Source organism: Ranitomeya variabilis, chromosome 1 (assembly GCF_051348905.1).
Source record: "Ranitomeya variabilis isolate aRanVar5 chromosome 1, aRanVar5.hap1, whole genome shotgun sequence".
Classification (NCBI taxonomy): domain Eukaryota; kingdom Metazoa; phylum Chordata; class Amphibia; order Anura; family Dendrobatidae; genus Ranitomeya; species Ranitomeya variabilis.
Genome location: NC_135232.1, coordinates 64,891,037 through 64,913,907, shown reverse-complemented (window position 1 = coordinate 64,913,907; position 22,871 = coordinate 64,891,037). Strand labels below are relative to the sequence as shown.

At 46.7% G+C, this 22,871-nt stretch overlaps 1 protein-coding gene across 1 annotated transcript in view; it reads left to right on the top strand.

Moving 5' to 3' along the window:
• Nucleotides 1–22,871, top strand: part of NOL6 (nucleolar protein 6) — a 59,262-nt gene that overhangs the window by 16,313 nt on the left and 20,078 nt on the right. The window contains exons 18-23 of the mRNA XM_077284261.1: nucleotides 2,775–2,929; nucleotides 3,034–3,197; nucleotides 11,677–11,829; nucleotides 12,291–12,388; nucleotides 14,090–14,214; nucleotides 15,874–15,963. Coding sequence (XP_077140376.1) covers nucleotides 2,775–2,929; nucleotides 3,034–3,197; nucleotides 11,677–11,829; nucleotides 12,291–12,388; nucleotides 14,090–14,214; nucleotides 15,874–15,963 — 785 coding nt within the window. The remainder of the gene's footprint in view (nucleotides 1–2,774; nucleotides 2,930–3,033; nucleotides 3,198–11,676; nucleotides 11,830–12,290; nucleotides 12,389–14,089; nucleotides 14,215–15,873; nucleotides 15,964–22,871) is intronic.

The following is a 22,871-nucleotide window of genomic DNA, read 5'->3' as shown; positions in this document are numbered from 1 at the left end:
AACGTGGAACGGTATAAACGCCTCTCCCAAAAGAAATTCATGAATAGCAGGTTTTTGGTCATTCTGCCTCACAAAAATCGGAATAAAAAGTGATCAAAAACTGTCACGTGTCCGAAAATGTTACCAATAAAAACGTCAACTCGTCCCGCAAAAAACAAGACCTCACATGACTCTGTGGAGCAAAATGTGGAAAAATTATAGGTCTCAAAATGTGGAGACGCAAAAACTTTTTTGCTATAAAAAGCGTCTTTTAGTGTGTGACAGCTGCCAATCATAAAAATCCGATATAAAAAACGCTATAAAAGTAAATCAAACCCCCCTTCATCACCCCCTTAGTTAGGGAAAAATAATAAAATTAAAAAAATGTATTTATTTCCATTTTCCCCATTAGGGCTAGGGTTAGGGTTAGGGCTAGCGTTAGGGCTAGGGTTAGGGTTGGGGCTAAAGTTAGGGTTAGGGCTAGGGTTAGGGTTAGGGCTAGAGTTGGAGGTAAAGTTAGGGTTAGGGTTGGGGCTAAAGTTAGGGTTGGGGCTAAAGTTAGGGTTAGGGTTTGGATTACATTTACGGTTTGGATTAGGGTTGGGATTAGAATTATGGGTGTGTCAGGGCTAGGGGTGTGGTTAGGGTTACCGTAGGGATTAGGGTTAGGGGTGTGTTTGGGTTAGGGTTTCAGGTAGAATTGGGGAGTTTCCACTGTTCAGGCACATCAGGGGCTCTCCAAACGCGACATGGCGTCCAATCTCAATTCCAGCCAATTCTGCGTTGAAAAAGTAAAACAGTGCTCCTTCCCTTCCGAGCTCTCCCGTGCGCCCAAAAAGGGGTTTACCCCAACATATGGGTTATCAGCGTACTCGGGACAAATTGAACAACAACTTCTGGGGTCCAAGTTCTCTTGTTATCCTTGGGGAAAATAAAAATTTGGGGGGCTAAAAATCATTTTTGTGGGAAAAAAAAAGAATTTTTATTTTCACGGCTCTGCGTTATAAACTGTAGTGAAACACTTGGGGGTTCAAAGTTCTCACAACACATCTAGATAAGTTCCTTGGGAGGTCTAGTTTCCAATATGGGGTCACTTGTGGGGGGGTTTGTACTGTTTGGGTACATCAGGGGCTCTGCAAATGCAACGTGACAGCTGCTGACCAATCCATTTAAGTCTGCATTCCAAATGGCGCTCCTTCCCTTCCGAGCTCTGTCATGCGCCCAAACAGTGGTTCCCCCCCACATATGGGGTATCAGCGTACTCAGGACAAATTGGACAACAAATTTTGGGGTCCAATTTATTCTATTACCCTTGTAAAAATACAAAGCTGGGGGCTAAAAAATCATTTTTGTGAAAAAAAAATAATTATTTTCACGGCTCTGCGTTATAATCTGTAGTGAAACACTTGGGGGTTCAAAGCTCTCAAACCACATCTAGATAAGTTCCTTAGGGGGTCTACTTTCCAAAATGGTGTCATTTGTGGGGGGTTTCAATGTTTAGGCACATCAGGGGCTCTCCAAACGCAACATGGCGTCCCATCTCAATTCCAGTCAATTTTGCATTGAAAAGTCAAATGGCGCTCCTTCCCTTCCAAGCTCTGCCATGCGCCCAAACAATGGTTTACACCCACATATGGGGTATCAGCGTACTCAGGACAAATTGCACAACATTTTTTGGGGTCCAATTTCTTCTCTTACCCTTGGGAAAATAAAAAATTGGGGGCGAAAAGATCATTTTTGTGAAAAAATATGATTTTTAATTTTTACGGCTCTGCATTATAAACTTCTGTGAAGCACTTGGTGGGTCAAAGTGCTCACCACACATCTAAGTTCCTTAGGGGGTCTACTTTCCAAAATGGTGTCACTTGTGGGGGGTTTCAATGTTTAGGCACATCAGGGGCTCTCCAAACGCAACATGGCGTCCCATCTCAATTCCAGTCAATTTTGCATTGAAAAGTCAAATGGCGCTCCTTTCCTTCCGAGCTCTGCCATGCGCCCAAACAGTGGTTTACCCCCACATATGGGGTATCAGTGTACTCAGGACAAATTGTACAACAGCTTTTGGGGTCCATTTTCTCCTGTTACCCTTGGTAAAATAAGACAAATTGGAGCTGAAATAAATTTTGTGTGAAAAAAAGTTAAAAATTCATTTTTATTTAAACATTCCAAAAATTCCTGTGAAACACCTGAAGGGTTAATAAACTTCTTGAATGTGGTTTTGAGCACCTTGAGGGGTGCAGTTTTTAGAATGGTGTCACACTTGGGTATTTTCTATCATATAGACCCGTCAAAATGACTTCAAATGAGATGTGGTCCCTAAAAAAAAATGGTGTTGTAAAAATGAGAAATTGCTGGTCAACTTTTAACCCTTATAACTCCCTAACAAAAAAAAAATTTGGTTCCAAAATTGTGCTGATGTAAAGTAGACATGTGGGAAATGTTACTTATTAAGTATTTTGCGTGACATATGTCTGTGATTTAAGGGCATAAAAATTCAAAGTTGGAAAATTGCGAAATTTTCAAAATTTTCGCCAAATTTCTGTTTTTTTCACAAATAAACGCAAGTTATATCGAATAAATTTTACCACTAACATGAAGTACAGTATGTCACGAGAAAACAATGTCAGAATCGCCAAGATCCGGCAAAGCGTTCCAGAGTTATAGCCTCATAAAGGGACAGTGGTCAGAATTGTAAAAATTGGCCCGGTCATTAACGTGCAAACCACCCTCGGGGCTTAAGGGGTTAATATTCGATATCAGCATTTTTTCACTTTTTTTTTTTTTTTTTCCTGCAGTGATTTGTCACATGGAAGGAAGTGGGAAATGGCCTCAAGATAAAGAGGCCATAAAGCGTGTGAAGGCCGCCTTCCAGATCCGGCTGGCAGAACTTTTAAAAAGCCAGCATAAATTACTGTGCAAGCCTACCGCCACGTACACTGACGTCTACAAGGTCCGTCCTGTCATTCTTGATTCTCCCCATCCCCCTTTCTTTCTCGCTGTTTGTGCCTGTTTTTAATATGGTTTAATTTGTGACCTTTTTTATTTTTTTTCCAGGATGGCTACGTTTTTCGCCTTCAGGTGGCGTATCACAGGGAGCCGCAGTTCATGAAGGAGTTTGTTACTCCAGAGGGAATGGTGAAGTCGCGCGACACAGAGGAATCCCTTCAACTTGAGCTGGAAACCACTCACCTGCCGCATCTGACAAGCACCCTACATGGGTGAGTGCGGGGGACCCGTCCAGGCACCACACACACTGGGGCAGGTTCACGTACACTGCTGCCTACACAGCGTTTTTCTATAAATACGTTGCTTTTTTGCTGTCTGCATCCCTTCTCTCTCTGGCAAATCTTCATATTTGGGCATTCAATTTTTAATTTTGTTTATCCAAGATTTTTTTTTGTGTGTGTGCGCATAGCTGTACGAGTGGTGTGTTTTTTGGTTTTTTTTGTGTGTGTGTGAGAGGCTCGTTGTTGTTTTTAGTGACATCATTCGTTTTACCATTCAGTGTGCAGAAAAACAGGGAAAAAGATTGAGTGTGGCAAAACCCCACTATTTTGTCAATTATTTTTGCTGTAAAAAAAAAATGACAAGAAAGAATGTATACCGTATATACTTGAGTATAAGCCGACCCCCCTAATTTTGCCACAAAAAAACTGGGAAAACTTAATGACTCGAGTATACCGTATTTTTCGGACTACAAGACGCACTTTTTCCCCCCCAAAAAAGGGGGGAAAATAGGGGGTGCGTCTAATAGTCGTAATGCAGGCTTACCCTCAGTGGTGTGGTGGCGGCGGCAGAGGTGCGGGGATGAGGAGACACAGTGAGAGGGGTCCCTTTCACCAGTGAGGTGATGCAGCAGCCCGGTAAGCACCAGAGCCGGGTGAATCCTGTTATCAGTGGTGACGACGGCCATCTTCCTGAGGCCGCGCGTGCTCTGCTTCCCGGGGCTTCAGGAAAATGGCCGCGGGAGGCCACGCGTGCGCAGATGGAGATCGCGGTGGCCATTTTCCTGAAGCAGAGTTCGCAGATTTAGATCTTGGCTTCAGGAAAATGGCCACCGCGGTCTCCATCTGCGTATGCGTGGCCTTCCGTGGCCATTTTCCTGAAGCCCCGGGAAGCAGAGCACTTCATCTGGGCACGCGCGGCCTCAGGAAGATGGCTGCCACCACTGATGATAACAGGATTCACCCGGCTCTGGTGCTTACTGGGCTGCTGCATCACCTCACCGGTGAAAGGGACCCCGCTCACGCCATACCGCTCACTGCGCCTTCTCATCCCCGCACCTCTGCCGCCGCCGCACCTCTGCCGGTAACCACTGCTGCAACCCTCCCATGGACACCAGGCCAGCGCCAGCCCTCAGGTAAGATACTGTAAATTCGGACAATAAGACGGACCCTCATCTTATAAAAAAAAATATTTTTCTCTGCAATTTTTACCCCGAATTTGGGGTGCGTCTTATAGTCCGAAAAATACGGTAAGCCTAGGGTGGAAAATGGAGCAGCCACCGGTAAATAAAAATAAAAATAGGTACCAATAAAAGTAAAATTAATTGAGACATCAGTAATTTGTGTTTTTGAATATCCATATTGAATCAGGAGCCCCATATAATGCTCCATACAGTTCATGATGGGCCCCATAAGGTGCTCCGTATTACCGTATTAAAATATGCCCCATATAATGCTGCACAAATGTGGATTATGGCCCCATAAGATGCTCCATACAGATATTTGCCCCCATATCATGCTGCACATGGCGACATACAGATGCCCCATACAGATATTTGCCCCCATATCATGCTGCACATGGCCACCCCATACAGATATTTGCCCCCATATCATGCTGCACATGGCCACATAAGATGCCCCATGCAGATATTTGCCCCCATATAACGCTGCACATGGCCACATAAGATGCTCCATACCGATATTTGCCCCACATGCTGTTGCTGCGATTAAAAAAATAAAAACATCACATACTCACCTCTCCGGACCCCGGCATTTGCTATAGTCACCTGCTCCCCGTTCCACCGCTGACCGCCGCTGTGTCTTACCATCCTCTGCACCGACGATCAGGAAGAGGGCGGCGCGCACTAATCGCGTCACCGCGCCCTCTGACCTGAGCGTCACTGCGGAAGACACAGCGGCGCCGATGGTGGAACGAGGAGCAGGTGACTATAGCGCACTGCCCCCCGTCATGCTCACCTGCTCCTGGCGCGGTCCCTGCAGTCTGTTCCCCGGCGCCGCATTTTCTTCCTGTAATGAGCGGTCACCGTTACCGCTCATTACAGTAATGAATATGCGGCACCGCCCCTATGGGAGGTGGAGCCGCATATTCATTACTGTAATGAGCGGTGCCATGTGACCGCTCACTACAGGAAGAAACTGCAGCGCCGGGAAGCCAGGGACCTGCAGGGGACCGCACCAGGAGTAGGTGAGTATTATTAGACAGCCCCCGCTCCCCCTCCCCTGCCGACCCCTGGGTATGACTCGAGTATAAGCCGAGAGGGGGACTTTCAGCCCAAAGAAGTGGGCTGAAAATCTCGGCTTATACTCGAGTATATACGGTATACATTTATACCTTTATATATGGTTATATACATATGTGTGTGTGTGTATATGTATGTATGTGTATATATATATATATATATATATATACATACATACATACATACATACATACATACATACATACATACATACATACATACATACATACATATATATATATACATGTGTATATAAGTATACATATATATGGTGTATATATAGTTAGGGCAGCAATGATTACTTGTCAGGGTTCTTTTAAAATGAAAATCAAACTTTGTGTAAAAAAATGATAATAGATTTTACGGTGAGTACACAAAAATCTCCTTATGTATGTATACGTGTGTGTGTATATATATATATATATATATATATATATATATATATATATATATATATATATATATATATATATATATATATATATATATATATATATATATATATATATATATATCTCTATCCTATGGTTTGTGCCATCATTTTCCAAGATCTGTAACTTTTTTTCTTACTGGCACAGTGTTGAGATATGTACTGTGTTTTGATCGCCTTTTATTGTATTTTTGGAGGGAGGTGCAATGTTTGAAAATCATAGATCGGACCTTTTATGGACCCGGCATATAGGAGGTTAAACAGCAGTGAATGGAGCTAGCTCTGATCACTGATGTTAGAGGCAGATGTTGGCTGTATAACGATGATGACACTGACCTTTTATGTTCTGGGATCAGCTCTTGCACTCGCTCCTTACGTCCGTATCTTCCCGAGGACGTCCACGTATAAGACTTTCTCAGGAAGGAGTTTAAAATAAGTTTTCTCCTACGCCTCATTGGGGGACACAGGACCATGGGTGTTATGCTGCTGCCACTAGGAGGACACTAAGTTAACACAGAAAGATTAACTCCTCCTCTGCAGTATACACCCCTTCACTGGCTACGATTCAACCAGTTCTTGCTTAGTGTCTTATTTTAAATTTTAATTTTTCTGTAAATGTTTTATTTTTTATCTAACGGAGTGAAGGGGGCGACGGATTCCTTTTTTTATAGGGTCCGCTCTCCCCCGAACCAGCAACAGGCGAGCACGGCGAGTATACCTCCCCGTCCCTCTCCTGCGACGTCTGGAGCACGCCAAATTTTACTGGGGCGACTGTTTCCTCCTTGGTCCCGATCTCCCCCCCTTCCGCCTGCAAGACGGCGAGCACATAGAGCCTGGCTCTAATGTACCTCTCCGGGGCCCAACAGACAAGGCCTACAGCTGATGGCGTTGCACAAAAAGCCCCCACCCTGAGGGGACAGAAGAAGTATATCAGAGGCCTCTCCATCCCCCATGGGTGCATGGATTGAGCGCACACTCTCACAGTGACAGGAGGACCTGCACAACTGTGAGTACATACCCCCCTGCGCCCCTTCTTTGCGGCAGAGGTGCGGTCCGGGTCCCTGGGGAGAGGCGCCGTTGGTCGGGGGTCAGCGGTGGTCAGCGGCGCTCCGTCGCAGCCGCCGCCGCGCATTGCCGAGCAGGACCCAGAAATTTTGTCCCCGGCTTATTCAGCCGGACTAGGCCGCAGTGAGCAGATCCGCCCACGGCCGTAACCCCGCCCTTTGTATCGGCGCTTCTCGTTTGGGACGAGAGGCGCCTTGCATATCTCGGGGGCCATATTGCCACATCTTCCTGCAAGGTGGCTCACGCTGACCGGAACCGCCACTGCTACATTCCTTCCTGGGGACACAGGCACAGGACCGTGGGTAAGCTGCTTCAAGAAAGCTTAACCCCTTCCCTGCACATACTGCCCTGCTCTGTCTCTGTCTCTCTCTGTAAAGACACTATGTCTCAATCTAAGGAGACCAAAAAGGGGAACAAGAAGCACACAGTGTTTTTCACTTCATGTGCCACTTGCAATACGGCCCTGCCCCGAGCTCACAGTACCCCGTTATGTGCAGATTGTGTCCCGGCCTCTGTGCAGCAGCCTCCCGCCGATGCCGCCGACCCTGCAGAGCCTAGTCCCCCTGAGTGGGCCACTTTCTTGTCACGATCTATGGCTTCCCTAGCAGCCAAGGCAATTGACTCCCTCCGGGGTCCCCCTTCAAGTCAGATCGCGGAGGACTTGGGCGACCGTACGGATCCGTCCACCAGCAGGGGGCGTACTGTCACTAACGACTCGGGGCTCCAGAAAACGTACCATCCCCTGACCACGGACGAGTTGGTTTTTCAGGGTCTGCGAGTTCAGTATCCCCGTCCCCTTCTCCAGAGAACCTAAACGACTCTGAATATGAGTCCGACGATTCCTACATCCAGGATTCCTCCACCTCCCAAGAGACACTCGATTCTCTCATTGAAGCGGTCATCAAGACCCTGAAGGTGGGCGAGGAATCCGTATCTACTCCAAAACACGTGGTGTTGTTTAAAAAGACTAAACGTGTCCAAAAGGTTTTTGTCACTCATCCTGAGTTTAAGGAGATTGTACAAAAACACAGGGACCGTCCAGACAAACGCTTCATGGGTCAAAAGCCCATCGAGGCCAAATACCCTTTTGCTCAGGAACTAATCATGGACTGGCTGCAGTCCCCCTCAGTGGACCCTGCTGTATCACATCTCGCTTCCAAAACTATTCTATCCCTGTCAGACGGTTCCTCAGTCAAGAACCCCTCTGACCGTCAAATTGATTACCTGGCTCGCTCCGTCTTCGAGGCCACAGGAGCCTCTCTCTTCCCATCTTTCGCTGCCTCTTGGGTGGCTAAGCCTATGGTCGCTTGGGCTGAGGTGCTTACCACGACCATCCAAGACAGCAATCTCCCTCCAGAGGCGATCAGCCTGGCTAACCAGATAGCCCAGGCTGGGGACTTCGTAGTCAACACCTCAATAGACGCGGCCAAGTGCGCTGCACAGGCAGCCGCAAATGCAATCTCCATTAGAAGAGCCCTGTGGCTCAGGGATTGGCGAGCAGATTCGGCCTCCAAGCGTTCTTTGACATCTCTGCCCTACCAGGCTGGTCGTTTATTTGGAGAAAAATTAGACCAAATAATCTCGGATGCCACCGGGGGAAAAAGTAAATTTCTCCCCCAACAAAAGCCTACCCGGCCGTTTTGGTACCAACAACAATCTCGATTCCGGCTTTTTTGCAACAATACTAACTGGTCATCTACATCCTTCTCCTCGGCATCAGGACGAGGTTCGCGCGGTGACCGAGGTCCCCAGGTCTCTTAGAGACCTAACCGTAACTGGAAACCCAGACCGAGACCATCTGGGTCTAAGGGATCCAGATCCCTTAGATCCTCCACTCAATGACTCTTTGCAACATCCGGAGGGCACCAACGAAGTAGGCGGTCGTCTACTTTCGTTCCGTCAAGCCTGGCTCTCGGTCGTCTCCAACGAGTGGGTCAGGGAACTGGTGTCTACCGGATACAAAATAGAATTTTCCTCCCCCCCTACACGTTTCTTCCAGTCGTGTCCTCCCAAACCAAAGACAACAGCTTTTCTCCAGGCCATACGGGCACTACAAAGGGACGGAGTCATCATTCCGGTTCCCCTAGACCAAAGGTTCAAAGGGTTCTACTCGAACCTGTTCGTGGTCCCAAAAAAGGACGGATCGCAGCGTCCAATTCTAGACCTAAAACTTCTGAACAAATTTGTCAAAATTCGGCGCTTCAGAATGGAATCCCTCCGCTCTGTCGTCGCGTCCATGGAAAAAGGAGAGTTCCTGGCATCTATAGACATCAAAGATGCTTACCTCCACATCCCAATTTTTCCTCCTCATCAGCAGTTCCTTCGCTTCGCATTTCGCGGGGAACACTTCCTGTTTGTGGCCTTACCTTTCAGCGTCACCACCGCTCCCAGAGTTTTCACGAAGGTCATGGCGGCTGCCATGGCCATTCTTCATTCCAGGGGAGTGGTGGTACTTCCGTACCTGGATGACCTACTAATAAAAGGTCCATCTTACCCAGCCTGCGAAGAGTCCGTCGATCTCACGGTGGATACTCTTTCTCGCCTGGTTTGAAAGATAAACTTCGAAAAATCCTCTCCGAACCCGGCTCAACGGATCTCCTTTCTTGGAATGACACTGGACAGATCTGATCGCCTGCAGTCTCTGCTGTACAGCAACCAGAGCTAAAGTTTAGACGCTTTTAAAAAAAAATATTATACCAGGGGAATCAATCTGTCTTGGCATGGAACAAATCTCTGACGGATTGTCATTTTTTTTTTTGTATTTCTGTTCCATTCCAGCTGCAAGATCTTTGCTTGCTTTCAGAGAATGGTAACAATGTCTATGACATCTAGAGGCTAAAACCCAAGTACAGCGCTCAGCCATCTCCGGCAGTCACATAGGCAATGAATCGACCACTGCTCCAGTCAGACGGCACTCTTCAGAGCCACGTTCTTAGGATTGCTGTGGGACCGCCAGTGATTAGCAAGTTATTTCCTATACTACGGATAGGGGATAACTGTAAAGATGTTTACAAACCCATTAAAGTAGTAACTCGCCCTATTTGCTGACTTTATAGGGCTTATGACCGATAACAATCAATAAAGCCTTGTGCGTCTTTCCCCCAGATCTTACAGCGTCTCATCATCCTTGCCTCCGAGTCGCTGACAACCGTGGAGAAGCAGTTAATGCAGCCGTCAGAGAGCAGTGACATCAAGGTGGGTGGCACAGTCAGACGTCACCCGATGGCAGATTCTTTTCCATCACTGTTTGGATACACTAAAAGGGATTTTCTGTGCCGCTCACTCCTGCCGCAGGAGGGAAGCGTCCCTGATGGCACGGCGTCGGCAGATACCTGCAAGTCGGATGTCCTATTCGTACTTCCAGAGGGACCAAGGAAGGGTTCTCCCGCTTCCAAAGCTACTCTAGCCAAATGGATTCGATCGGCTAATCAGGAATCCTATCGTGTCAAAGGTGTTCCTATCCCAGCAGAGATCAAGGCCCATTCTACTCAGTCGGTGGGCGCTCTTGGGCCATTCGGCACCAGGCGTCAGCACAACAGGTCTGCAAGGCTGCAACATGGTACAGCTTGCACACTTTTACAAAACATTATCACATTCATTCTCTATCTTCTGCAGACGCCTCTCTTGGCAGGCGCATTCTGCAATCGGCGGTACCTTAGCCGTAAGCCAGTGGTACATGGGGTATTAGCAGCTATGTTGCTCCCCACCCAGGGACTGCTTTAGGACGTCCCATGGTCCTGTGTCCCCCAATGAGGCGTAGGAGAAAAGGAGATTTTTGTGTACTCACTGTAAAATCTTTTTCTCCGAGCCAATCATTGGGGGACACAGCACCCACCCTGTTAGCCTTTTTGGCTTGTTGTTACTTCTTTGGTTTTGACATAGTTTATTGTCTTTTGTTTAATGCTCCTACTGCTTTACTACCGAACTGGTTAAATCGTAGCCAGTGAAGGGGTGTATACTGCAGAGGAGGAGTTAATCTTTCTGTGTTAACTTAGTGTCCTCCTAGTGGCAGCAGCATAACACCCATGGTCCTGTGTCCCCCAATGATTGCCTCGGAGAAAAAGATTTTACGGTGAGTACACAAAAATCTCCTTTTCTAGTTTCTTTATAATGAAGTTATTGTTTTACTGATACATTTTAACGAGCCTTCAGCACAGGATTGAGATTTATGCTTCCAATTGTAGACCGAATACAATGGTTACAAACCGTCAGCTGTAGCGGGCTGTTTTCCAAGAGTGCTTCCTTCCTCTGACAGCTAGCGGAGATCTTAGGAAAAATTACTTTGTTATAATGCAACTTCAAATAAAAAAAACCCACTTTAGTTGCACTGGAAAAAGTGTTCTTCCTTTTAGAGTTTGTAAAACAGTTTAATTTAATCTTGGATTTATGGTAAAAATTGCCATCAGATTCATAGCAAGATGAACTCGCCACAAATCCATCAATGTGAATATACCAGGTTGCCTAACTTTTGGAAACCATTTTTTTTTTAGTTTCTTAAATGCAGACTTTTGGGGCTTAAAAAGTGTATTAGACCGTCATAGCGAGTTCACTGATGGATTCTCATTTAACTCATTCTGCAGCAAGCAATAAAGATGGCACAACATAGAGGCTATAGAAAGCAAATGGTGCAACATTTTTAATGAAACCCAATGGCAAAAATAATCCTAATTTGGCTCATAGGGAAGATGGCTCCTAATTTGATTATTTGTCTCCTCAGCCTCCACCAGCAGCTTCCGGCTTTTGGGGGCACGTCGCGTCTTGCCAAACGCTGGCTCAGTGCTCAGCTCCTTGCTGACAGCGTCTCAGAGGAGTGTGTGGATCTCCTTGTGGCTTATCTCTTCCTGCATCCTATGCCCTTCACCGCTCCAAGGTATCGTCCTCAGCGAAGATAAAAGTCTGCTTTGTGTTGTATTAAAATTACAAGTAGGTTGTGAAAATGCAGTCGTAAGATTGTCGGAAATTTTGCACCCAGTCCTATCTGTTGGTAGTGCTTTCCCTCCCTGACAGTCATCCGTAGGCTCGTCACAGCTCTAATGTGCACTGTGCACTTGCTTTGAGCAGGTGTAAATTGATGCCGATTTTTTTTTTTTTTAATTTTTTTTTATTTTTACTTTTTTTTTTGTGACAAATTTATTGTAAATCCCATCAGACTTGCGTGCAGTCATCTCTTATCATTGCGGCAACCAATCATCAGGTGCTCTGTATCCCAAAAGCCAATTGAGGTCTGAAATCCATGCAATATCCTTGTGCCATACTCGGGTGAGAGGGGCAATGTATAGTGGGGGTCACTGCTCTGATTGATGCCATTTTTCTTCTTCTTTTCTTATTTAGTTCTCCCCAGGTGGGCTTCCTTCGATTCCTCAACCTCTTGGCCTCCTATGACTGGAAGAGCAGCCCCCTCATTGTAAATCTCAATGGCGATCTGACCGGTGAGTGTTAAATTCCACAGAATTTGTATAATCCCTAACCTAAAGCTGAGCTAACCCTTTGTGCGTTCATTGCTGAATATTAAGGCGCACCTGTCCTCTTGGGCAACTTTTCAGAATGAGCCATTATGTTTGGATACATACAGAATAACGCTATTTCTGTACTTTTTTTTCTTTATCTGTGTCCTGCCTTTTTTCACCAGTTTTTCCCTTGGTAGGCTCTATCTATAAGTTTAGTTGTTTTTTTTTAACTAGCTGATGGGAGACTAGCTGTTATCCTGTCTCACATACACAACACACACTCCACTCTGGATTCCTGGTAACACATGTTCAGAAGCATCAGCAGCATGGAGGACATTTTTCATCATTACTGAGCTTTGTGGCTGTGAATGCAGATCTAGGATAAGCTAAACCATTCAATATCGGAATGACTTGTCTCCCTCTGATTGTATTCTCATTCTGCTTCTTAATAGGAGGTGTAACCTGACACCTCACTGTGCTGGGAGTCTGTCTTGCCATGAGCAAGACAGATTTGAGCTATTTTGTCAGCATTACTGAGCTTTGTGGCTCTGAATCCAGCTCTAGGATAAGCTAAACCATTCAATATAGGCATATCTTGTTTCCCTCTGCTTGGTTTCTCATTCTGCTTCTTAATAGGAGGTGTAACCTGACAACTCACTTTGCTGGGAGTTTGTCTTTCCATGAGCAAGACACATTTGAGCTATTTTTCATAGAGGATGATGATGTTTTTCAGCATTACTGAGCCTTGTGGCTGTGAATCCAGCTCTAGGATAAGCTAAACCATTCAATTTAGGCATGTCTTGTCTCCCTCTGCTCTGTTTCTCATTCTGCTTCTTAATAGGAGGTGTAACCTGACACCTCACTGTATCGGGAGTTTGTCTTGCCTTGAGCCAGACAGATTTGGGCTATTTTTCAGAGAGGATGATGAGTTCAGGAGGTGGACGGAGAAGAAGTGGCTCATAAGTGGAGAAAGAAGCAGTATTGTGTGGAATAAGATATATTACAATGTTTCTTATATTCTCTTGTACTATTGATCTATTCAAAGTTTTTTGTAATGAAAGTGATTAGTCAAATGGATCTTGGAGGTTTATATCACGTGCATGAAAAATATCCATGGCAGGCATCGGAGTCCAACTGCGGCAAGGTCCAACTTGAAAATTCCACGTTGGCAATTGATAGTGGCTTATGAGAAGCCTGATAGATCTTGTACAGTGTTGGAAATGCATGTGACTGACATTAAATAGTGGAGTCATTTTCTCAATATATTCCAGGATCCTGTTCTGACCCCGTATTATAAGTCAGAGCTGCATTTACTCTTCTTCTGGTTGTGTTTGGAATAGAATGGATGTTCCTTCACCAGATAACTGTACAGTACATAGTGGAAGGCTTTTTGCAAACACTTGGCTATATCGGATGATTTTCAGCTCTGCAGCCAGCAGAAATGTGAATTCAGCTATATCAGTATAATCCAGGCAGTAAATTAAGAGAGATAATAGAGCTGTATAAGTGAGTATATTAATATATAATTTACTTACAAAGTGGCTCTGCGTATCATGTATAATTATTTTCCATGTAGATTCAGAATGGTTTTGAAAAGTCATATAGGTTTTTATGACAGTTGAAAAGTTTTTATAACTTTTTTTTTTTTTTTTTTTCCTTTTTTCTTTTTGTGGCTTTTCTTAGATGCTGATCTCACCGAGATTCAGAATGACTTCACAGTGGCTCGTGATAAACTCCCAGTAATGTTCATCGCCACTCCAAAGGACAGGAAAATGTCAGTATGGACCAAGAGAAAGCCAACTGCTCAGGTAAGGGAATTGGCCGGGAATAGGGGCTTAAAGGGGTTTTCTGAGAATGTGATAAAAATGGCCTCCTCAACATATTTCAATCTGCAACCCATCCTAGTCCCATGTCAAAATGGGTTGCAACGTGAAGAAATGCCACTTGAGACATGTCTCGACTGTCAGAGGAGCAGGATCGTGAACACACATAACTAAGTCTACGTTCACATTAGCGTTCGGCGCCGCAGCGTCGCCACATGCGTCATGCGCCCCTATATTTAACATGGGGGCGCATGGACATGCGTTGTGCTGCGTTTTGCGACGCATGCGTTTTTTTGGCCGCAAGCGTTGGGCGCAGAGAACGCAGCAAGTTGCATTTTTTTTGCGTCCAACTTTCGGCGAAAAAGGACGCATGCGTTGCAAAACGCAGCGTTTTAGCGTGCGTTTTGTTGCGTTTTTGTTTGCGTTGTGCGTTGCGTCGCCGACGCAGCGGCGCACAACGCAAATGTGAATGTAGCCTAACCTGCTGCTCACTCAGCTGCAGAGCAGGGCTGTGACAGGAAAAAACAAAACTTCTCAATTGACTGAGCAGGTTTTATTCCCTCCTTCAGTCCTGCTCCGTGTTAATTTGCAAACCCATTCTGCTGAGTCAGTCTGACAGGTTTACAGTAGAGCATGGAGGAGGACTGAAGCTGGAGAAAAAAACTGTTCAGTGAGCCAAGACAAGTTTTTTTTTCTCTCCTGTCACAGCCATGCTCCGCAGCTGAGTGGGCGGATCAGTTGTGTGCTCACGATGCTGCTCCTCTGACAGATGCTCCATGTCTTGAGCGGAGTTTCTTCAGGTTGTCACTTGTCCCAATACGTAACTAGGATAGGTTGCTGTTTGAATTATGTGATGTCGACCATTTCTATCACATATTTCTATTCGCTATTGCCTTATCAACCATTAGTAGCTGACTAAGCAGACTTGCTGACCATTTCCACTAATAACCAGCAGAATAGTGAATGCTGCTCTGGAGTATTAAAGCAGTAACATGACATCATCACCGATGCAAAGTAATGGCCAAAATGGCTACAGGAAAATTGTCTAGCCTGATACCGTCAGACATGTAGTGTTTTTGTGGAGGGCACCTGCAATCTAACCCTTGGGGTGAGAGGCCCTTTTTCAACTTTACTGATGTAAGAGCCTGTTGGGTAAGTCAGATCTGATCGCCTGCAGTCTCTGCTGTACAGCAACCAGAGCTAAAGTTTAGACGCTTTTAAAAAAAAATATTATACCAGGGGAATCAATCTGTCTTGGCATGGAACAAATCTCTGACGGATTGTCAATTTTTTTTTTGTATTTCTGTTCCATTCCAGCTGCAAGATCTTTGCTTGCTTTCAGAGAATGGTAACAATGTCTATGACATCTAGAGGCTAAAACCCAAGTACAGCGCTCAGCCATCTCCGGCAGTCACATAGGCAATGAATCGACCACTGCTCCAGTCAGACGGCGCTCTTCAGAGCCACGTTCTTAGGATTGCTGTGGGACCGCCAGTGATTAGCAAGCTATTTCCTATACTACGGATAGGGGATAACTGTAAAAATGTTTACAAACCCATTAAAGTAGTAACTCGCCCTATTTGCTGACTTTCTAGGGCTTATGACCGATAACAATCAATAAAGCCTTGTGCGTCTTTCCCCCAGATCTTACAGCGTCTCATCATCCTTGCCTCCGAGTCGCTGACAACCGTGGAGAAGCAGTTAATGCAGCCGTCAGAGAGCAGTGACATCAAGGTGGGTGGCACAGTCAGACGTCACCCGATGGCAGATTCTTTTCCATCACTGTTTGGATACACTAAAAGGGATTTTCTGTGCCGCTCACTCCTGCCGCAGGAGGGAAGCGTCCCTGATGGCACGGCGTCGGCAGATACCTGCAAGTGACAGATCGCTGGCCATCGTGCACACGAAACCCAGTCATCAGAGCCGCTCTCCTCCTTCATGTGGAAGTAAGTGGCATCAGAGAACCCTTTTAAGATTGTGTGAGAATAGTAATTTTTTAAAATTGTTTTTATTAAATGTATTTATTGTTTGCACATGATTTCAGGGTGGCCATTTTTCCTGAGATATCTTTAATAGCAGCCACATGGATGTAGGAAATAATAGGCAGGATGCTGCACATTGACTTCTATGGGAAAGTTGAGGGCATGCTCAACAGAGCTGGCTGCCATTACTTCAACTCCAGTGCTGTTTCCTACAAATTTGCCATTTAGGAATAATGCTGACTGACAACCCACTGTGGTAACCAGGTCATCGTACTGGTTGTCACTAAACTTTCCTGAGAAAATTAACACTAAGGGGTCCAAAACTCCCATCTAATTCCGCATCGAAAAACAATTGTCCAAGTGGTAATTTTTTTTTTTTTGAGAAATTCAATAAAATGTGAAGGGAGGCACTGATGGAGCGTACGTGACCCAGGCAAGTATGGAAATTAATGTACAATACATATGGGATTGTATAACTGATGTTCTGCCTTACATTACAGCAATACAGATACTAGAACCTCCAGCATTGTGAAAGCCGGTGCTTTGAAAAAACAATCATGACCTCAAAGAGAATGATTGATGTTTGTGTATCGACTCCCATCTTTTGTTGGCCACTACTCATTTTCTTTTTCCAGCAGGGGGCGCTACAGCTTTATTGTGATGATACAGCTGGGGTATGGCTGCTGTGGAAAATGGACATCTATACTTCTGAGATCTTGTCACTTTTAATGCAGGGGCCGCCCTGTTTGCCAGTGCAATTTTGGGATTAGTGATAAGTCGACGATGAAATTATGAAACGAATGATGTATGTGTGGAAAACCAGGTAGACACTTACAACAGTGCTACCGAGCAAAATCTTTATGAATAGTCAGTTTTCCATTTTTCAGGATGATATGGATTAAGTAAGTTTTAAAGCAGTTGTCTCGGTCTGGGTTTTTTTTCCCTGGAGGCTGCCAGATGTAAACTTATGGAACGGAGCTGCAAATCTCAAATCCTTTCAATGTGTAGTGGTCACTGCAAAATAACAGGATCTGTTATGCATTATCCGGCAGCTCTGTGTGCTTACAGAAAACAACAAACAACTTACAGCAAACAACAACTAATTAGTCGGTCTGCCAGTTAACTAAGGGTACTGTCACACTCTGCAACTTTCCAACGATCATGACCAGCGATATGACCTGGCCGTGATCGTTGGAAAGTCGTTGTGTGGTCGCTGGAGAGCTGTCACACAGACCGCTCTCCAGCGACCAACGATGCCGATGTCCCCGGGTAACCAGGGTAAACATCGGGTTACTAAGCGCAAGGCCGCGCTTAGTAACCCGATGTTTACCCTGGTTACCAGCGTAAAAGTAAAAAAAAACAAACAGTACATACTCACATTCCGGTGTCCTTCAGGTCCCTTGCCGTCTGCTTCCCGCTCTGACTGAGTGCCGCCGTAAAGTGAAAGCAGATCACAGCGGTGACGTCACCGCTGTGCTCTGTACTGCCTTACGGCCGGGAGTCAGTCAGTGCGGGAAGCAGACGGCAAGGGACCTGAAGGACACCGGAATGTGAGTATGTACGGTTTGTTTTTTTTTACTTTTACGACGGTAACCAGGGTAAACATCGGGTTACTAAGCGCGGCCCTGCGCTTAGTAACCCGATGTTTACCCTGGTTACAAGCGAACACATCGCTGGATCGGTGTCACACACAACGATCCAGCGATGACAGCGGGAGATCCAGCGACGAAAGAAAGTTCCAAACGATCTGCTACGACGTACGATTCTCAGCAGGGTCCCTGATCGCTGCTGCGTGTCAGACACAGTGATATCGTATGGATATCGCTGGAACGTCACGGATCGTACCATCGTAGCGACAAAAGTGCCACTCTGTGACAGTACCCTTACCCCTTCTGGTCTCATTTTGATGTCCAATCCAATATGAAATGACCGAACAACCTCATTAACCAGAGCAGACACCCAGCTGATGTGAGACGTTTCCTTCCTTCTGGAGAGGAGCTAATATGCATATTATTTCCGCATGATGCTTTGCCTGTACGTAAGTCTCCATGCATCGGCTGGATCAGGGCTACAGCTTTTCCTCATACTGTGTGAGATTTAGAGTTAACACAAGATGACTTTTCCATCCTGCCAAGTCTTGTCTTCTTGGAAAACTAAGGGATTGGCAGCGAATTTATGCTGGAGCCTTGCAAAATTCATCCTCGCCCATAATTACTTCTAATTTGGTGACAGCATATACTTACACCAGACCAGCGCAGCAATGGGAGTCTGCAAATCTTTCCATGGCCTAATCGACCTGACCTAGTGCCCATCACAATACATTGATAATGTGGGATATGTCCCTGCACTTTCAGACAACTTGGTCTCATTTGATTGGAATTTGATAAATAGACAATCTGCAAATCACTTTATTTAAAAATTATATTATCTTACCTCCCAAAATATCACTTTAAAAATGTCAACTCCCAGGTGTCACTCTCCTGTATAAATACTGCACAAAGTACTGCAGTGCGCAGGCGCTGGACCTCTCTGACCTTTCCCGACACCTGCGCACTGCAGTACTTTGCTCTGCCCTCAACGGGGAAAATAAAGTACGCCTGCGCCGGAGCCGCAGCATGAAGCAAATAGGACGTCATCGTATGAAGATGGGAGGTGCCGGACCGCGACGCCCATCGGACCGCCCCCCGGGTGAGTATAATTTAACTTGTTTTTCTTATCTTTCAAGATATATCGGGGGCTTATCTACAACATTACAGAATGCTGTAGATAAGCCCCTGATGCCGCTGGCCGCAGCATATAGGCGAAAAATGGGGTGACAGATTCCCTTTAAGAGGTTGGTTGAGAGAAGTACATGGTGATTTGGCACTGCCATGTGTGTGGAATAATCCCATGGTGCTTATGTTTGCTAGTGTAGCCTTATCTTCAGTTGGCCACGAAAAGCGGAAGAACAAGGAGCTTCTGGCTTTTACCTATGTTCTAGGTGTGGCAGGTGATGGGGAAGTCTATGAAGGATTTCAGGGACCACGTTTATATCCCAGTACAGGGAAACATGCCATTTGCAGAACTTGTTACAGAGCTGCTCATGCAGAGCTACTTCTCTACTGCCCATGGAGAGCAACAGGTGGATGCCAAGTGTGACAATGTTTTGTTTGGGCTGTTGGTGTTATGCTACCTGCCATTGTGTACTGCCAGGTAAATGCGTCATTTCTTGTATTTGTTCATATTTTTAATGAAGCATAACTAATCAAAAGGCTTTGGCCTGGTACAGTAGAACCTTAATGCAAAGACAGCGAGGTGGGGTGAGCACTTGCTGTCCGCAGGCTCCTACCCTGTTCCTGTTATGTTCCACTAGATTGCATTACACGCATGGCATTGATTTACTGTCTACAGACTTGTCACATGGGTACACATGAGGTTTGTGTGATTTCGGCTTTGTAGATGTTAGCAGGTAGCACATACAGAAAACGAAAGGTATTGGCTGAGGTTGAGAAAAGGGTCTTAAATAAGTCCTGTCTTATTGATAGATTGTGGTCACCTCATGCTTGTCTACTGTCCTAATATTTTCTGTGCTGACGTTTAATGTGTAGGGAAGGTGTGGGCACTAGCTTCTTATGTATTTTGGGAGGCACTGTCACTCACTGTTGTTGGGAGTGGGGGCACTGCCACTCTCACTGTTGGGAAAGGTGGCACTGTCACTCTCACTGTTGTTGGGAGTGGGGGAATTGCCACTCTTACTGTTGTTGAGAGTGGGGACACTGAAACTCTTTGTTGTTGGGAAAGGGGGCACTGTCACTTTCACTGTTGGGAGAGGGGGCACTGTGACTCTCCATGTTGTTGGGAGTGGGGTCACATTCACTCTCACTGTTATGAGTGGAGACACTGCAACTCTCACTGTTGGGAGTGGAGGCACTGCCACTCCCCCTGATGTTGAGAGTGGGGTCACAGCCACTCTTACTTGTTTGGGAGTGGGGGCACAGCCATTCTCACTTGCGGTTGAGAGTGGGGGCACAGCCACTCTCACTTGTGGTTGGAAGTGAGGGCGCGGTCACTCTCACTTGTGGTTGGCTGTGAGGGCGCGGTCACTCTCACTTGTGGTTGGCAGTGGGGGCGCGGCCACTCTCACTTGTGGTTGGCATTGGGGGGGGCCGCTCTCACTTGTGGTTGGCAGTGGGGGCGCGGCCACTCACTTGTGGTTGGCAGTGGGGGCGCGGCCATTCTCACTTGTGGTTGGCAGTGGGGGCGCGGCCACTCTCACTTGTAGTTGGCAGTGGGGGCGCGGCCACTCTCACTTGTGGTTGGCAGTGGGGGCGCGGCCACTCTCACTTGTGGTTGGCAGTGGGGGCGCGGCCACTCTCACTTGTGGTTGGCAGTGGGGGCGCGGCCACTCTCACTTGTGGTTGGCAGTGGGGGCGCGGCCACTCTCACTTGTGGTTGGCAGTGGGGGCGCGGCCACTCACTTGTGGTTGGCAGTGGGGGCGCGGCCACTCACTTGTGGTTGGCAGTGGGGGCGCGGCCACTCACTTGTGGTTGGCAGTGGGGGCGCGGCCACTCACTTGTGGTTGGCAGTGGGGGCGCGGCCACTCTCACTTGTGGTTGGCAGTGGGGGCGCGGCCACTCTCACTTGTGGTTGGCAGTGGGGGCGCGGCCACTCACTTGTGGTTGGCAGTGGGGGCGCGGCCACTCACTTGTGGTTGGCAGTGGGGGCGCGGCCACTCTCACTTGTGGTTGGCAGTGGGGGCGCGGCCACTCTCACTTGTGGTTGGCAGTGGGGGCGCGGCCACTCTCACTTGTGGTTGGCAGTGGGGGCGCGGCCACTCTCACTTGTGGTTGGCAGTGGGGGCGCGGCCACTCTCACTTGTGGTTGGCAGTGGGGGCGCGGCCACTCACTTGTGGTTGGCAGTGGGGGCGCGGCCACTCTCACTTGTGGTTGGCAGTGGGGGCGCGGCCACTCTCACTTGTGGTTGGCAGTGGGGGCGCGGCCACTCTCACTTGTGGTTGGCAGTGGGGGCGCGGCCACTCTCACTTGTGGTTGGCAGTGGGGGCGCGGCCACTCTCACTTGTGGTTGGCAGTGGGGGCGCGGCCACTCACTTGTGGTTGGCAGTGGGGGCGCGGCCACTCTCACTTGTGGTTGGCAGTGGGGGCGCGGCCACTCTCACTTGTGGTTGGCAGTGGGGGCGCGGCCAGTACCTGGCATTCCTTTTCTTTCTCTCCTTTCTCTCCAAAGTAACTTATAAGGAAAACTTAGGAGTGGAGAAGACGATATGCACAATTGCTTTTTTTTTTTTTTTTTTATAACTATCAGCCTGTGACTTCCACTTTTTGTGGAACTAAAAGCTCCATAATGATGACTTATTCTTGTTGTGCATCCGATAACCCAGTCTGCGGTGGGCATAATCTTGAGGGTTGATGTGCTACTAGTGAATCTTGTTGTTAGCATTTGATACACAGTTTGGGGCTGAGGTGTCCGGGACATTCCAGAACTGATGACGCAAGATCTGCAGAGTGAGACTTTGTTTCATTGAGAACGTGTATGTGGAGAAAGTTTCTGTTTGTTCTCATTGCTAGATTGTATCGTCCTCCTAATCCTTTTCTTGGCTTCATTTCATTGTGAAAAAAATTGGTGTAAAAAATCTGCATCCTGCTGCGCTGATGGATCTACATGTCGGATGTGTACTGTGCGGCTCCTAGAGATTCCTGAAATTCTCAGGGGGTGTCCGAGTACATCTGGGCATCTCTACACCCAGTTGGAGAATCACAGTGGTCATTGTGGTAGTCAGTTGTGCCCCCCACTTATTCCCACCATGCATATGGTGGGCCCCTGCTTGCCAGCCTCATACCTGCAGTACAGGCGAGGATTGCACAACCTCCGGATCTGCCTGTTTGTACTGGATAGTCTCAATGAGGAATACAGTGTCGTGTTGTCACGCCTGAGCTTGCACAATGAACGTTATACAATACTGGCTGAATGCGAATGTTTATGTCCTGAGCAGGGGGGTGGAAGCTAACCCTGCGCCATTCTCTGCGGTGCGGGGGTCCTGCAGTATCTGTGATAAACAAGTGTCCATCGTGTCTTGTATAATACGTCTGTTAACAGGTGAAGACCTTCCTCCAGATGTCAGTTTCATGAATATATCGCTGGATTAAAGGAATCAAACTTTAGGCACGGGATAAAAAAAGTATAATATAAGTTATTTTTCTTCTATTGCAGGTTGGGTTGGGGGCAGATATACAGCATTATAGAATGCTGTATATCAGCCGTGAAAGGTGATGGCCGTATCTCTTATCAGCCAAACCTGGTGACAGGTTCCATTTTACTCCTGAATAATTCAACCAGTTTCATTCTTACACCTTAGTTTTTTCCTCGCCTTCTTCCATGAACCCTTACATTTTTATTTCCCCTTCATTTTATTGGGGGACACAGAACCTTGGGATTTTCGTCTGCCACTTGGAGGCTGACACTATAATTGTATTTAAATAAAAGTGGCTATACCTCGCCTGCTGGAGCCAGCCCTCCTGTTTAGTGTTGGAGGCCAGATCTGTCTCAGACCTGTCTTAGATTAGACACTGACCATGGGGAGTTTAAAGAGGTATTACAGAAAGCATGGGAACACCCAGAAAAACGCTTTCAGAAGCGTAGCTGGATGGATGTGTTATATTCC